This window comes from Apodemus sylvaticus, chromosome 15 (assembly GCF_947179515.1).
Source record: "Apodemus sylvaticus chromosome 15, mApoSyl1.1, whole genome shotgun sequence".
Taxonomy (NCBI): domain Eukaryota; kingdom Metazoa; phylum Chordata; class Mammalia; order Rodentia; family Muridae; genus Apodemus; species Apodemus sylvaticus.
Window position 1 is genome coordinate 35,483,574 of NC_067486.1, and position 18,813 is coordinate 35,502,386.

Below are 18,813 nucleotides of genomic sequence, written 5' to 3' on the forward strand. Positions count from 1 at the left end.
CATACAAGGGAACTGTCACCATGGTCTCTCTCTCTCTCTCTCTCTCTCTCTCTCTCTCTCTCTCTCTCTCTCTCTCTCTGTGTGTGTGTGTGTGTGTGTGTGTGTATGTCTGTGTGTGTATGTGTGTGTGTGTGTGTGTATCTGTGTCTCTCTCTATTTTATCACAAAATCATTAGAAGTGTCTTAGTGAAGATTTGGAGCCTAAAGTTACTGTTTCATCATTGTTGTTTTACAGTTGCTAATGTTACCTGTGTGAGTCTTCAAGCTATATTCTGTTTTTAATTATTAGAAGGATTTAGTATTACTAGTATTATCTTACTATAAACATGTTCTATTCCTGAAATAGTCGATATGCTTCCTTAAATTATAATGTTGCTTCTTTGGCATACTACTATATCAAAACTGCAAAAAGTCTAAAAATTTTAAATTCATTTTTTTAACTTTTTAAATAAATTACAGATACATAAAAACATTAAAAATATACATTTCAATGGGATATGATGTGAAGCTTTAACACATGCATACATATCTAATATTTGAACCAAATATTTAATAATACCTGCCTCCTCAAAGATTTATTTCCTTAAGGTAAAAATGCTTAAAATTATCTAGTTTTTTAAAAAATGTATACTACAAATTTTTTTATTGAAAGAATCCATGCTGTGCAACAGAGTGCCAGGACTTCTTACTCTAATCTATCAAGAATTTGGCACGTGGTGATTAATCTCTCCTGACCTTCCCCCCCCTTCTTCTTTTGTCCCAATGTCTTTGACCGTCCCTAATATGCTCACTTTTATAAGAACAATATTTTTCAGTGCCACGTGTGAGTGGGATTATACATGTCTGTCTTCTTGTGTCTTGCTTAGTTCAGTGAATTTGCTTAATTCTAGTTCCATCCATTCTGGACACAGAGACCAAGATCTCCTTTGTTTTTATCAGTGCACAGCACTGCAGTGCCATGGGCTCCCTTTTCAACCTTTGCTCTGTTGCTGGATACATAGATTTCTTCCATCTCATGGCCGTTGTGAATGGTGTTGCTATTAACACAGGAATGCAATGTCTCTTTGACGTATTAGTGTGTTTCCTTTGTACAAAAACTTCAATAGGAAGACAAGTGGGTCTTACGCTTATTGACTTTTAATTTTTTAAAGATCCTCTATTCTATTTTCTACAAAGACTCCATTATATAACAGTCCTACAGAGTGTGCATAGATTCTCTTTTTCCAGGATCCCTACCAACTATTGTCATTTTTAACATATTATACATAAAGATTGTTGAGATTGTAACTATAATATTCCCCCTTTTCTTTTCTTCGACCCATGCCCTCTCACGTGCCCCTTCTTGCTCTCCTTTAGCCTCTATAAAGTATATGTGTTTATAGTGGGGTGATAGTTAATTGTGAATTTTCTTTATTTGTCAGATGATTAATGATGTTGAACATTTTATATATAAGTTTGCTATTCAGAAATTACTTACTATTTAAGTATATTGCCCTTTTAACTTAAATCTTATTGTTCTATATTATGGTATTGAAATATCTTTTTAGATACATACCTAAAAAATACTTTCTACCATCTTGTGGGGTTTTTCTGTTCTCCATTGCCAGTTCTTTTATTTATTTATTTTTATGCTGATAACTATTATAACCCCACTTATCTTGCCTTGTTTTTAGGGTTTGTCCAAAATTTTCATGCTGGTTCTAATGTTTTGAAGAACCTTCAGATATTTTCTTCTAGTTAGATCAGATTTGAGCTATATCTGCACAGTACATTAAATTGGTAAATGGTGATGAATGAGGATGAGAGTCATTCTTCCTTCTGTAGAGATCCAATTTTCCCCACCACAATTCATTGAGAAAATAGTTCTTCCTGTAATGCCTAGACTTACCATAGTTGTCAGAAGTTAGTTGGCTGTAGATGTAAAAATCTACCTCTGGGCTTTCTGATTTGCTTCATTAGTCCTTGTGTGTGCTTTTATGACAGTATCATATTGAAAGGTAAAGAATACAAATTTGGGGGCTAGAGAGAAGGCTCAGCAGTTAATATTTTTACATGAATAGTCCCTACCCCCAAGTTCACATAATGTAAAATATTTTTTAAAAGACATTTTGAAAACAACTTGGGGATTTGGTTTATATATAATACATAATCTGGAATTTAATAATTTACTGAATTCGGAAAGGAATGGATCCATAGTATTTCACATTTATCCTATTCTTCAGTTTGTATGCTGTAATAAAGGTATGCACTTCCCATCGTATGGCCTAACTTTATTATTATATTATATTATATTATATTATATATTATATTATATTATATTATATTATATTATATATTATTATATTATATTAATATGTTATATGTGTGACCATCTGGAAGGGGCATAAACATTACTTAATTGAGTTGTGTTTTTTGCATTCTTAGAGTTATTTGAATGTGAGTGTTCTCCTGCCTATTAATAAATTCTTAATTGTTTTGCATAAAGTTTAAAAAAATCTCAAGAATTCAAGGGTAGGCTTCTGCTTCTTAAATAGCCATCTGTCTCTCGTCTTTCATGGCAAACAACATCTGGTGAAATTATCCCTCAGTAACCCTTAGGAAGGAGCTACTTAAGATCAGAACAGATATATCTTCTGGGAGGTGCTTCCTCTTGGAGAGTACCTTGTTGTCTACTACAGTGCAGGAAGCAAATAGTTGCTAAGACATTCGACAATGTGATTTATCAGAGTAATTCTGCTTTCAACCTGAGAGGCTAATATTTGTCTCCACAGTCAATGCTCAATAACTCTGGGTTTACTCAGATTAACCCTCCTAAATCCTTTACTACTTGAAGTACAATCTGACAGAGCTCACAGGCAAGAGGGAGGAAATGAGAATCCTTGGAACAGTGCTTAAATCAACAGGAAATGATTTTCACAGAAGCTAAAAAAAATCGGTATAGAGTAGTATGTTTGAACACGCAGGCATTTCAGCCATTGTTCTTCTCTTTAGAAGTGAAAGCTGAGGTCACCCACATTCAGCAAAGAAATGGCGTCAAGTGAACTCCTAGAAGAAAAAATACCATCATCATTTGGCTAAGTGTCTTATGCAGAGGTTATCAACCTGTGGGTTGTGACACCTTCAGGAATCGACTGACCCTTTCACAAGGGGTCACATATAAAATATCCTGCAAAATAGTATTTACTTTAAGATTCATGAAAATAGCAAAATTTGAGTGATGAAATAGCAATGAAATAATATTATGGTGGGGGGTGTCACTACATGAGGAACTCTTTTAAGGGTTGCAGCATTAGGAAGATAAAGACCACTGGTATGTGAACTATCAAATATAAATTTTGAATTCCCAAAGTTCTGATCAATATTCAAAAATGGCCAGTAAGCTCTGTGCTATATAACCCCTAGAAAATGTGTTTAAAACTCTTTATCTGTCTCCTTAAATTCTTCTATAGGTTGTATAGAAGAAAGACAAAAATATGTACTCATATAGAACTAGTTTAGTAAGAAGTTACTCTCAAGCACTTCAACATAATTATCCCTAGGAATGTCAGTATCCTTGCTGCTCACTTAGATTTAGTAGAGAAATTTGAAAGCTAAAGTGCTAAGTTTTATGTGCTATTCAAGCTGTTAGGTTGTTAGAGAAGATAAACAGAAGAATATAGTTAAGTTTTATGTTTCCCATGGCCTTATGTTTTTATATTGCAAAATTGCTGCAGAAATGTCAAGAAACTTGGCAAAAAATTAAACAGGAGGATCAAAACTGCTCCCAGAAAGCAACACTTATTATTTCAACTAAAATAAAGTATTCAAGTGGGACAAATAACTGAGCAGTCCCTGGAACTCCCAATTCGTAAACTGGCACATAGACAGATGCAGTTAGATATGACTGTAGGTTTGATGCTTCAAATATAGGGAGCAAACATTAACTATACATTTTGCTGACTTTGAACTGGAGTTCCATCTGAGGTTGAGATTTTAGATACAGCCTATATGCTATGATTCAAGGATTGCTCCACATTACTGGGTACTTACCTCAAATGCATAAATTGTCCAGGAGTTTAAATACAAATACAGAAAACACTTAAATAAATGATTAATTTAAAAACCTATTTTAATATGGAAAATTCATCATCATAAATTATTTTTATAACTAATTGTTCTTCTAAAACATTTTGCATAATCAGTGGTATTTCGCTCAGAGAATGCAAATTATAAAATGAATTCCAAGTTTAGGTTCATCAAAAGATGCAATAAAATTATTTTGTTGTCAGGAATCACATGGGCCAAATAAAAACAGCACATGGTCTCATCAAATCCGCATACTTCATTGAAACTTGTACATTCAATAGCTGTTTGACAGTTATTACAAAACAACCAGTTAAACATATTTCTCACATATATAAACTCAACATTAAATAAAAAAATAGAAACCTTGAAATCTTAGATGAACTATTGAGGTGGGTGATGAGGAAGCAAGAGGTTCTATGTTTCCATCATGTGCAGGATGATATATAAGCTTTGGAATTCATTATCTTAAAATATAATCAAAGAAACAAAAAACATGTAATGAGTCTGTCTTCTGTATGCTCAATTAAACACATCAATTACTCAGCTGAAAGACATAACACTCTCTTGTACATTGTGGTACAGTGAAAGCTTCTAAACCCCCCTTCTTTACCCACATATCTTCAGCATATCTCTATGCCCTTGTCATGTGGACTACAGATGACCACACTGCTTACCAATCTCGGGACCTTTTGATGAAAACTAGCCCACCAGTAAGCTCCACCTGAGAAGAAAAATGATACTCAAATTATTTTTTTAAAGAAAGGAGAGAACAATTGAAATGGAAACTTGCAGAAAGACTATGTTATCAAAACCTACATATTAAATTACTCCTGTGAGGCTCAGAGGATAAGAGCACTGGCTGCTTTTCCATAGGGCCTGGATTCAATTCCCAGAAACCACTTGGCCATTCACAACTCTCTGTAATTCCAGGTACAGGGCTTCTGACACCCTCATACAGGCATACATGGAGGCAGAACACCAATGTAAATGAAATAAAAATAAAGGTTATTAAAAAAAAAAAGAACAACAAGTGCAAAAAGTAAACAAATTAGCTCTTGTGAATTGAACATTTGACTTTCATAATGAAGATAAATCCTTTGACAAGAGCAAAAGTTATCTCTGGAAGCAATGAGCATGAGGAATGTGGGAGTGCAATCAGTTCTGATAAAATCCCTAGTCCTGTGAGTCTGTCTTGAAAACTGTCATGTGTCATTTGAAGTAGTAGCTCTTCTAAAGGGACAAGCACTTTCCCACTGGACCTTTGATACTGTCTATAGCTACTTTGGGGTGCCATAATTGGGGATTATTGATAGGATTTACACACAGAGGAAATAGAATCATCTCAAACTCAAGTCCCTGGAATTATCTGGTGGGAAATGTTGAAAGGAACCCTTTCGAGAGCCTGGCTCTCATGTTCTCCCACATGCATAAAGAATAAGAGTGGGGGACCAGAAAAGGGGAAATCATTTGAAATGTAAATAAAAATATGTCGATTAAAATAAAAGAAAAAAATAAAACCACATTAAAAAAAGAATAAGAATGAGAAGACAGCCATGTTCTCCACCAAATGTAAGTATGTCCAGGAGTGCAGGAGGAAAGAACGCAGCCTGGGTATATGATAAAATATTCTAGGAATAGAATCCCATTCTTTGTATCCATCATTATGGGCCCAGGGAATACAATGCTAAGTGGTTTGTGTGTGTTCTGCCAAAGCTGATCTCATAGAAGTTAATATGGAGTGATGGTTACCAAGAAGGGATTGAGGTTGTCGGATGGAAGAATGAAGGGGAACTGACCAACAGGTGACGGGATACAGATAGATGAAAAGGAAAGATGTACTTCTTGGGTTAGTGCAAGCAATAGTAATAAGAGTATTTGCTTCAAAAGCTGGAAAGACGGTACAGTTTCAGAAAGTGGTAAGAATGTCTTCCATGGAAAAGACAACAGTGTGAAGTTAAGGCAGCATTAACTTAGGAAAATGGGATTCTACTAAGATAAACAAGGTTTTCTTGGATGCCTGATCTCTTGCCAAGACACAATCTAAATATAAGCAACAATTCTGTGTGGTCGGCCCAGACCCACGTGTGCTATGCTCATAACCTTCACTTTTATTACATATCCAGCTTTCATGGGCTTGTGATTTCAAATTGTAGTTTGGGAACACTATATTTTATTTTATTTATGACAATGGACATTTTACTAGCTCATTATGCTAGTGCTGCATCTTTTGTATGGTAGTGAACAAAAAAGAGTTTGAATCTACAAGGCTGGGATTGAACAATTTGTGATGATATACTCAATACTTTTTCCTTTTAATTCCACAGTTGTTTTATTGGGTTTAATCCTCTTCTGCAGTTTATGTTTTCAATTAGATATGTCTAATGCCAGTTTCTTCTGTGTTCATTTAAAGCCACAGTGGCTTGATACTGTCTCACATGGACAAGGGGGAAATGAAAAGCCTTGTAAGTCTGACTGAGTTGGCAATAGCAGCAAAATTGCTAAACCTGAGTAGTGCTTTGTAGGCAGTAGTGAGCTTCACATTATGTCCTCATCTAATGCATTCATGGAACTTTAAGGGTCTATTCACTAGTTTCCTAACTGGAATGAATCAAGTACTGAAGGCTTATGCACCACGCTGTTAGGATCAGATCCGTCATCTTTTAGGATACAAACCAACTGCCCGTTGGTAGAAATTTTGATTGATAACAAGCCTCCATCACATTTCTTTTCTGAACTAAGATTTCTTGGTAAATCAATAAAGGCTGAGTTTTGAAATGTTTTAATTCCAAAAGGTTGCCTCAAGTTATAGGTACTGTGACACTATGACTACTTAATATGCCATCATTGTTTTTTTTTAAAAATTGTTAACATTTGAGCAATTCATAATTTTGCTGTTTTATGTTTTCAGTGTTCTAATATTTTAGGGATAAATTTTGTTCTAAAGATACGTTTTCTAACAATGGCTTAGAAAATACCCACTGACCCTCCTACCACTCTCTGCTGAGGCGTGGGCTGCTGATGGCTTCTAGGAGAAGAGTGGTCTTTAGCTGTGTGTAAAATAAGTTGCCGACTGGGTTTCCATGCAAGGTTCCAAGCTCATGGTCACGAACATCATCTTAGCTAAACTCAAAGGATCTCCAGAGGAAGGGAATATGGATGTCTGAAAAGGTATTTTAGGGAGAAGGAAGATCAATAGAATTGGGAAGAAAATGTGAGACAGTAGCAGGTTCAAGTAACCCCAGATCACTTTATCCATGTATGAAATTGTCATAGAAAAAGATTTAATTAAGTGAATAATTGATTAAATACAAATTAAATGTGAAAAGTTGAACAATGAGTTCTTTCTTTCTTTTTTTTTTTTTTTTTTTTTTTTTTTTTAGTAGAAGCGGATATTCTCCTTCAGGGCAGACACCCTGAAAAAATTATGTTTGATTTCAAAGTATATTATGTATTTACTCATTGCACATGATTTTTATATCCAAAGGGAGGAAAGATACCAATAAGGTGGACATCACCAGAAGCAATTGCCTACCGCAAGTTTACATCCGCCAGCGATGTATGGAGTTATGGGATTGTTCTCTGGGAAGTGATGTCTTACGGAGAAAGGCCATATTGGGAGATGTCTAATCAAGATGTAAGTATGTGTTTTTAGTTTATGAGTTATGAGTTGAGATTAAAACTTCAAGCTGTGCAAGGAAATAGAGCATTATGAAGCCAGGTGGCGCCTACTTGGTGACATCGGATCTGGATACTTAAATGAATAAAGCTATTCCCACATCTTGCAAGGGTATTAATTGGGTTGTTTTTACAGCTTTACTTATTTCCCCAAGCAGGGATTTTAAAATGTAACAAAAGGAAGATTTTCAAAAAAGAATGCAATAAAATCATGTGTGTGTATGTGGTTTGTGTGTGTGTGTGTGTGTGTGTGTGTGTGTTTGGGCATGTGTATCATAAGAATTTCTCCCCAAAATTGGTTTCTACTCAACATTAGTAAGAGGATGCCTGGCATCCTTTCTTGACTATAATTTTAGAACTCTTCCAGTATTTTTCTTAATTAATTTTAGTATTTCCCAAAGATAAAATTTAATAATCTCTACCATGCTGTTCCTAATAATGTACAAGTTCCACATGACCTTAATCACAAAAATAAATGAAGAGTCTGGCTTGGGGAAACAATCTTTAACATTCTGTTGTAACTATAATATGAGTTTTTAAATAATTGTGTTTGCGTTTATTACATGTTGCTACTATTAGTGAAAAAAAAAGGTATTATTAGCACATGGGATTAGCATATTTCTTTATGCTTATCAGAGATTTTAATCAAGAATCCTACATAAAAGAAGGCAATCTGAGATGATACTGGTTAATTCCACGTCGTAGTTTATAAGATTGCTTCTACTATATTTTGATATATAGATATTTTTGGACTTCTTCAAATAAACTTAATGTCTCTAGATATAATAAAGGTAGGAAAATGACACTTAGTTTTCGACACACTTTCACCAAACTCATATCAAAGCACACACAAGCCGGTACCTGGACTACCAGCTTTAGCTTGGCCGAGGAACTCGTTAGGGATAAAAATTCTCAGGATTTTTTTCCCAGGTGGTTGATTCTGAAACTCAGTCAATGAGAGGAAAGTACTTTATACATTAAGAACTCTTCCAGATGTTTCTGATTTGCATTAAACTTTTAAAATTACCGCTCTCTGTGTTTTAAAACAATGGTGCACTCACTGCCCATAGAAGTTTACTAAAGAGAATTTCTGTTGGTTGGAAAGTTCTCAACTGTGGTAAGGCTGAAATTTGCATCCAGTTTTCTTTTACATGAATCAATACAAGATTTTTATAACTATCCCTATAACAAAATAATCTTTTTAAATTTTTTTTTGTTTATTTTTTAGTCTTTTGCTACAGGGATTCCCTGTGTAGCCTAGGAGACCAGGCTAGCCTCAAACTCACAACATCTGCCTCTGCCTCCAATATGCTAGAATTAAAGGCCTATGCCACCACTGCCCTGCTCAAAATAATCATTTCTTAATAGTAACAAATTGCCCTCTCTTGTAGAACCTTTATTTTTACTTTAATTTGCAAAAGATAAACACACACTACATTCTCCCCCTTAACCTTTATAAAATATTTTCAGGCATTTATAATTTGTTATGTATATAAGTGTAGCTATTATCTTCTTGGGAAACTTAAAACAATATTTACAATACTCTCATTGTGAATGGAAAAGACCATGTCTTCCTAACCCCGGAAACGCTGCCTCTCTCAAAGGTAATTAAGGCCGTGGATGAGGGCTATCGCCTGCCACCTCCCATGGACTGCCCAGCTGCCTTGTATCAGCTGATGTTGGACTGCTGGCAGAAAGACAGGAACAACAGACCCAAGTTCGAGCAGATCGTCAGCATTCTGGATAAGCTCATCCGGAACCCAGGCAGTCTGAAGATCATCACCAGCGCGGCTGCGAGGTGACACATTGTATTTGTATGCTTTACTTCCTTCACAATGCATGTTCCTGCTCCCTCTTGATCTGTGTTCTCAGAAATTGTAGTTCTCAGAACTAGAGAATCTATGTTTGCTTGTTTTTCCTCAACTTGGGAAAGAATTCTCACGTCACAGCAGAATAATAATGAATATATTAATATGAATCTTGGCTAAAAGTTTCCTTATCTTCTAAGCTTATGTCTGGAAAATAGGAAAGCTGGACACATAGCTTATTTTACTCCCCATTGTTTAAGGAAAGGGAGTGGGTGATTTATTGGCTTAAAGCTATCTTCCATTAGCTGAGCCCAGTCTCATGGTGCATGCCTGTAAATTCAGCATTCCTGAGGTGGAGGAATCCAAAGACATTCTCAGACAAATAGTTAGATCAAGACACCCTGAGTTACAGAAGACCCTTAAGACACACACACACACACACACACACATACACACACACACATACACACACGTGTGCACTCATGAATGTGTATGTGCACATACACATACACTCACACAAGCACACATGAACACACAAAAACCTACAGAAAAGATCAGGCAGCTGGTGAGGGTGTGCCTAGTGTACATATATGGGATGTGTATGTATGTGTGTGTTTGTGTGTGTCTATAGATCATAAGAGGTTTGATTAATTATAAGTTGTGACCAAATTTTATGTGAATATTTGATGCAATGCTTTAAGAAGTATAAAATAATATTCTTAAACCTAAAATGAAGAAAATATTAAGATATGAGTACAAATTACAGCATTTTAAATATTAAAGCCAAAGGGGAAATGAATATATATAATTATATATAGTTATATGTATATATAATTTAATTAGCACATTCAAGTTCTATAAACACATGTATTGTAAAATGAATAGCATGATTGAAATAAATAAGGCTTCACTGTGTTAGATATTTAACTTTCAGATCAGTAACTAACTTTGCAATGACGTATCTTACTGACATCCTTATTAAATGATCTATTTTCTGTAATCATTATGATGCACATTATGTTTACACTGCTTTTTTTATTTTATAATGCAAGTGTGTTTCTTTTGAAGACACTCTTCCAATTTTCCTGAAATCTGACTCAGGATAAATTCTATTCTTTCTTTCTGTGTTGGACATGTTTTGGATTTCACTTATGAGTTCATATACAGATCTTTATTTATCTTTGAATCATTTTATTTAAAATAATGCCATCTAGATTCACCCACATTGCCATATATAAGTCTACAGATGTAGACATAGATATAGATGATATAGATTTAGATATAATAGATATATAAGTACATGCATGAAACATACTTTTAATCACTTATTATTGCCATTTTTGTTATTTTATGTAATTTGGCTATTCACCCAAAATTTGGAGTACTTGACAAAATATTAACTACACTTTTAAATTTTAAAGAAATTTTATCTTATATGAATTTACATACCCACCAACAATATTTTTTAGTCTACCTCACCAACAGCTCCCAGATGAAAGGCAATCTTATATTAGTTTTGACTTGCATATCTCAATAATAGGTGATTGTTTTTACATGTCAATCATAACCTTTTCATGTCTCTCTGGATGTTACAAATCTTTTGTCTGTGCTTATTATTTGTGAGGTGATTGTTTTCTTCTTGTGAGTTGTTTGACTTTCTTATAAGCTGTAGATAGTAATTTACTATTGTATGCATGATCTTTATAGGTGTATTGTCTGTAACAATTTTTCCATTTTGTGGCTTCCTTTTTTATGTCTATTAAGGATTTCCTTGCTGTATAGAACTTTTCAGTTTGCTAGAGTAATACTTGCTTTCCTTTTGCTTCAGTGTCCATATCCAAAAGCTATTTCCAAGACCAACAGTGATGATATTAATTTATATTTTCTTGTATGTGTTTTAGAGCTTAGGTCCTATAATACCATCCTTAATCCTTTTGACTTAAATATAGCGAGCATACAGGATCAATATCTGTATAATTTACTTTTTTTTAAAAAAAAGGTAAATCTAAATTAAGCTTTTAATGTCATCACATAAGAATGATGGTTTATTAGTTTCATAAAACATTTAGGAGTCACTACAATAGAATTTATTGACTATCTTTAGACAGAATTTACCATAACTTATTCTATAAAGATTCATCTCTGTTCCAAACTTCACAGAGAGAGAGAGATAACACAGACTCGGTGGAAATCCACCTGACAGTTTAACAACTGGCTGGATTACAGACCTGTCCTAGGCAGGGCATATGGTCCTCATTTTACACCTTGAAGCCATTTCTTTTGATCTTTGCTCAGCAGTAACCATAGCAGGGAAAACAACTTCTCAACTCTCTCTTCTCATACAAAGGCATTTAAACCTTCTCCTGGATGATCTTATCAATATGAAACTAAATTATGCTATAGGATTGAGCGTATTTAACCTCAATTTAGTGAATGAAAATAGTCTTACATCAGATCACAGAAGGTCAGGATACACACAAGTGTCCAACATTAATAGACATTTTAAACTGATTTTTCCTATATGTGGTATTTTTCTTCTATAGCATTGACTACCTGAATAATTTCTAAAGAGCTAATCACAAAACATTTAATTCTGGGAAAATGTGGACTTTTTTTATAAGGTGCCATTGGCTTTAGTTTATTAAGTATAAAGTCGGGGAAATCATATGCTTATTTATTGTTATAAAGGCATTTATATTAAGAGAGCTGACCATACAAGACATTCATTATCTTATTTTTTCCTTCAATGAAATTTTGTTCAACTTAACAGTCATTATATTAATTTTTTCAAAGCAAAGTGACTCATTTCATTCTTTAATTTTCAAACAGTGTCCTTAAAATATAGTTGACTGAATAGTCTTAAAATGATTATGTACTTGGAGTATTTTTGGCACCACAATGAAATTTATTGACACGTGCTCTTACCCATTTTGTTTTTTCTAGTCATTTCTAGAAGGACTGTCCCTCTGACCATCATGAGCAAATGCTTCTCCCCTTTTCTCCACCTCCTGCTTCCATCTCTTCTGTATATATCTATACTTTTTTTTAAAAAAATATTTATTTATTATATTTATATGAATACACTGTTGCTGTCTTCAGACTCAGCACAAGAGAGCATCAGATCCCATTACAGATGGTTGTGAGCCACCATGTGGTTGCTGGGATTTGAACTCAGGACCTCTGAAAGAGCAGTCTGTGCTCTTAACCACTGAGCCATCTCCCCAGCCCTATCTATACTTTTCATTTAAATGGTACTTCTGCTATAAAAATATATCATGACATTCTATTTCATATTTTATTGTGGGAAACACCTCCAGAGGAATTGACAAAATATATCAGATTCTAAATCTTAATGTAAGAATACTAGAATCTGGAAATTTGATAAATCTTTGTGACTGTGTTTCTCAACAGGTAAAAGTTAGATGATGCAGTCAGTATCACCTGCGTTTGGAGATATTTTCTCATCACTGCATCCCTACTTTTCCAACATTCCTTAGAACACAACTTTGCAAGCACTGGTTTCAAGATATCTTCACTTTTTTGTCCTGAAACGCTCTTTCTATGTCCTTCCATTAGCCAGCTTCCTTCCACTACCATTCCAGTGGAGTTGAGGTGAATACACACACCAACACCTATTCATTTGCCCAGTGGGGTTTAGGAGTGACCCTCAGCATGCCTTCTTTGCATCATATGCTCCTTTGAACTAGAACGCTGTACTGATTGTCCAGCTAAGCTCTTCTACTGTTTTTTCCTGTACAAGGCATCTAGACACATCATACTCATAATTTCCATAACCAAACAAATATAACATTAACCAGTTGTTTATAACCAATTCAGTATTCTCTTTATAATTCAGAAAAATTGCCAGATTCTTTTGAGGTGTTCTAAAGGACTCAGTTTCCCCAGTAACCCTTTTCATCCACTCACTAATATTTTTGTGCGTGCACATGATAGACCTACTTGTGTAATAGAAACGATGAAGCTCTGAAAACTGAGGAAGACAGATGGTACTGACCATACTGACAACTATTCTCCATATGATGTACAGTATGCTTCAGATAGCACAAACAGTAGGAAGAAATAAAGAGATAGCTATGTGGAAAATAAAGATGTTGTTGAAAATTGACCATCTGAAGAGCTTGTATTTGAGCAATGATCTGCAGGGTAGTAATACCTTAGCTTGGAGTCAACTGTCATCTCTCTCTCTACTCTAGGACAACACTTCTCTCTCTCTCTCTCTCTCTCTCTCTCTCTCTCTCTCTCTCTCTCGTCTCAGTACTATATGCATAGGATAAGTAAATTGATGATATATTAAAATGAGAAAGAATTTAGAAATGGGGACAGGTGTATGGGAGAGAAGGAAGTTTGATGGTTCTGTCTTAGCCTCAATATGCAAACAGAAGCCAGAACACTTAAGGCTACAAGGCCATCATGAAGACTTTGGGATTCATTTTCAAGTGCATAAGGAATCTATTAAAGCATCTAAAGTAAGGAAGTTACATGATTTGATTTATGTAGCTGTTTTCTGAAAGGAAGGCAAATGTGAGGAGAAAGAGGCCATTTTTACCTTTATCACTTACACTTTAAAAAATCCTCAGCCTCCTCCGTGGTTCTTCCAGATCCTTCAGCACAATAAGCAGAAGCCTCCCATCCTCCGTTTCAGGTTTTCTTTTTCGTCTTTCTGTCCTTAAGGACTCAGCTAATGCATCAGGTATTTATTGCAAGAGTTTTATGGTTATATGATTAAAATCCAATACCGTTTTCTTCTTTTGCAAAATGCAATATGATATTTAGCATTGTCTTCATTCTGGAGTTTTTGTGTGTGTGTGTGTTTGTGTATGTGTGTGTGTGTGTGTGTGTGTGTGTGTGTGTGAATTCTTGAAAACTATCAATTCATTTGAATTGACTCACAACAGAATATCTCCATTATGAGGACTTTTGTGAGCATCTTGCTCAGGGTCCATGACTAAAGTAGACTGTAAAGGGTTCTCCAGGACAAAGCTCTCTTTAGACATCACATGGAGCAGTAAGAAGAGAAGTTGTATTAAATTTTATAGTATATTTCAAGTAACTGACTTATTTCCTTAAAAATAGAGCAAGTGGGAAAAGATATATATGGTCTTAAGTTTTCTGACAGCCATTATCTGAATCTATACAATCTTAATTAAAAAGCAATTTCATGAAACACTATTCTAAATCCCATGAGAATTATATAGGTAGCATATGCAACCTCCACTCCATGCTTACATTTGAGTATGGAGAAATAGATGTTCAGAAACTCTACATGCCTCATAAAATCTGTACACACTGAAGGAAAATGACAAGGTATTTCGGAGTCATAAAAGGATGTGACTTTAATTTTAGTTTTGCAATTCTCTAATAGTTCGACATTCGTTTCTATTATATAAAATTTATAAACAACTGACAGCATTAAACTTTATAGTTTGGGTTAGTCTGTAGAGATAAGCAGACCACATAAAACCATAGAGGATGAGTTCAATTTCATGGCATACAACAGTTCTACTATAAAATAGAATTTAAAAGAATACTATAAAGATTATGAGTAAAGACTTTAAGAAATTATTTTGAATGATAATATTATGTATAAAAAATGAATTTCCATCCCTGTAAAAAAGGAATGCATGATAGGTAAACGCTCTACCATCTGAGCTATATCATCCTGAGTGAGGTAACCCAATAACAAAAGAATACATACACTATGCACTTGCTGATAAGTGGATATTAGCCCAAAAGCTCGGAATACCCAATATATATCTCACAAAACACATGAAGCACATAAAGAAGGAAGATCAAAAGGGTGGATACTTTGATCCTTCTTAGAAGGTGGATCAAAATACCATAGCTCATAGCTAATAGCCAACCATTGTACTGAGCATAGGTTCCCTAATGGATCAGCTAGAGAAAGGACCAAAGGAACTGAAGAGGTTTGTAGCCCCATAGAAGGAACAACAATATGTACCATCCAATAACCCCAGAGCTCCCAGGGACTAAACTCCCAACTAAAGAGTGCACATGGAGGGACCCATGGCTCTAGCTACATAGGTAGCAAAGGATGGCCATTTCAGACATTAATGAGAGGAGAGGCGATTGGTCCTATGAAGGCTTGATGTCCCAGTGTAGGGGAATTCCAGGTTAGGAAAGTGGGGAGGGGTGTGGGATAAGGGTTTTCTGGTGGGTAATGAGGAAAGGAGATACCATTTGAAATGTAAATAAAGCAAATAGCTAATGAAATAAGATAAAAGAAAAAGACATTCAATAGTGTGGTGGCAGCTGTACCTTAGAAAGACCAGAAACAAACATAGCCAAAATAAGAATGTAGAAAACAATTTCAGTGTCTACCAGACAAGGCTTAAGGTATGATACAAAAAAGTAATAGTATAGCACCTGGTAGCAAATGAAATATGTAGAGTGATGGAACATATTAAGAAGGACATTGGGGTTTTACATTTGGAGGGCTATGAGCCCTGTATTCTCCTTGACAGAGAGCAAGGGGGGAGGGTAAGATGGATAGGTAAGGCAGAGGCAAATGATCTTTCACTGCACAGTGAAACTGAGTGTCATTAGAAGCTGAAAGTCCATGATGGTATGGAGGGGAACATGAAAGCTAAGACATGTTTAGAGTAGTCTATATAGGCACAGACTAGCAACCATGATTATATGCTTAGTAGAAAAATCTCAAATTTATTGACTGTGGTGTTTATCGACAGTGCATCCCTTTTTCGTTTTTCTAACAAAAGTTAATTTCTAGCAAAGTGCTCTTACTGTGGATTACTGTGAGACTCTATGGAGGGGTTATGTGGTTCTAATAGAGTCACAGTAAGCAATCCTAATTCCAACTTGTAAGTCTATAATTTTCATAGACTTCTATAACACTATGGTGTCCAAATATCATGTTGAAATCTCTAAATGCTGTAGTTAGAATCTGCAAAGTGACCAATAAATTCTACCAGTGCCAAGAATCTTACTGAAATGGCCAAAGGCTTCTGTTGAATATTTCTTTCTTTGGTGGCACCTAGGGAAATTTTTAGGCTGCTTATATGGGGTATGTGTAGTCAATAACGATTTTTAAATAGTGAGCAAACATTGTCATAAGTGAAATGGTAAGATTCATAAAACTGAGGAGCAAAATGAATCAGACTTCAGGGATGGATGAGTGCTGGGTCATTTTTCTAGACCTATTTTGTTTCAATTTTTTAAGAGCATTGCTTCCCATCCTGTGGGTCTAGATCCCTTTGGGAATCACATATCAAATACCCTGCATATCAAATATTGGCATTGTAATTCATAACTAGCAAAATTACACTTATGAAGTAGCAACAAAATAATTTTAGTGTTGAGGGTCCTTACAATATGAGGATCTGTATTGTATTAAAGGGTTGCAGCATTAGGAAGATTGGAAAAGAACTGTTTTAGATTGACGAATCTGAAATCATGGGAGGCCTACTGATATCTAGATGGCGAGTACAAAAATTGTAAAGAGATGCCATTGAGAAATTTAGAAGAAAAACACAATTGCAAATATGTGATAGGGAAGCATGAAGCCCTTCTTTTTAAGATTTGGAGATCTTCTGGAAGCCTGCTTCAGATAAGACATGCTTGAGGTCAACATGCATTTAAAACAAAAGCAACAACAACAAAAATACAGTTAAAAATACAATTTAGCTATATCTTTGTTAAAATGTTTTTGATGCAACTGCCATGGAGGATCATTGCAAAAGGCCAGGGTTGGGGAATTGAGGTTGGTCATCACATCTGTCTGTCGTTTTACGTACAGGATCTCAGTGGTTCTCGGCTGCCTAGTTAATACAGTTCCTCGTGTTGTGCTCACTCACAACTATAAAATTATTTTCATCTCTACTTCATAACTGTAATTATGCTACTGTTATGAATTGTAATGTAAATATCTGATATGCAACCCCTGTGAAAGGGTCATTTGACCCCAAACACATCACGACCCACAGAGATTGAGAACCACTGTGAATGGTTTATCTACTGAGTCATCTTCCATGCCTTAAAAGCTATATTTTGTCAATATTATAATTGATTCATGGCATCCAAATCATTGAGATAAGTAATTTTGAGATGCATTAAAATAATTAGGATGAAGTTGCGAGGTGAATGTAACTAATTCTGTGGTTAAAAAGACTGAAATATTCTAATTAATATATGTTTAATGAGGTACTGAAGACCAACTCATGTAGAGTTAATTGAAATCATTGTAGAAGTTGCTTTTCAATGCATTTATCACTATGGGATGATCATGTTAATGAATTTACAGCAGAAATACGAGCAAAAACAAACTACTCCTCATTTCCCCGTTAATGGCCATAAACCAATGCTATTTGAAAATACTTCTTATGTCTGGGTACATAAAGCAGTATTTTTGAGAGTACCTGAGTTTTTGACAAATACTTTGTACTTAAAGATAAAGTCGACAACCCCAAACCAATTCTGCCTTATTCCACAAAATGACTTTGACCTTAAATTCTAAACTGACAGGATGATTTTGCTCTCTGACAAATATTATAAAGGACCCTTTACAGGGAAACAAATATGCCAGATACCCAGGTGATTTCTTCTCCCTTTTAAGAATCATAAAACCAAGGTGACTAATTTTACTATAGGGAGGGATTAACGCAGAAAAGAGCTACAACTGCTGAAGTTTCTCTTAAGAGCTAAGGATAAAGAGCGTTGAAGAGCACAGTAGCTTTCTTCCCCTCAAGGTTTCATTTCTTTAGCAGTTTCTCATTGGGAAACAAAGAAACACTTATTTTTACATATACTTTTGAATGAATATAAATAGAGTTATTTTTCATTACCAATGAGAAGTTCATACATTTAATAGTATATGGACTTTTAATTTTAGAGGTAAAAATATCAAGGTTAATATGGATCCACATTCAAATAAATTGACAAATATAACATTCCTTCTTGAATATAGTGAACAGGCATCAAACTAAAAGTTAAAAACCAAACTATAAAAGGAACCAAAAATGATAAAGGAAAATGATGTTAATATTTTGGCTTTAAAAAATGATGTATCATGCCCCAAACCTATTCCCAATAAATAAAATAAAAAAATATTTTATAGCACACATCTTTAATTTTGGTGAGGTCTCCTAGAGGCCATGACACCTACTCATTGCTTCAAGAAATATATATTATTTATAATTTTGAGGTATGAAAATAATGCCAATTGTAAAGCAGAATCCAGAAAAGAATAAGTTATTACTCAATCCTAAAG

The 18,813-nt window shown here is 34.8% G+C and overlaps 1 protein-coding gene across 1 annotated transcript in view; it reads left to right on the plus strand.

Annotated features, from left to right (window-relative positions):
- The window catches only part of Epha3 (EPH receptor A3), a 315,074-nt gene that overhangs the window by 282,130 nt on the left and 14,131 nt on the right, over nucleotides 1–18,813 (plus strand). Inside the window, exons 14-15 of the mRNA XM_052158911.1 lie at nucleotides 7,550–7,699; nucleotides 9,345–9,538. Of these exons, the coding sequence (XP_052014871.1) occupies nucleotides 7,550–7,699; nucleotides 9,345–9,538 (344 nt within the window). The remainder of the gene's footprint in view (nucleotides 1–7,549; nucleotides 7,700–9,344; nucleotides 9,539–18,813) is intronic.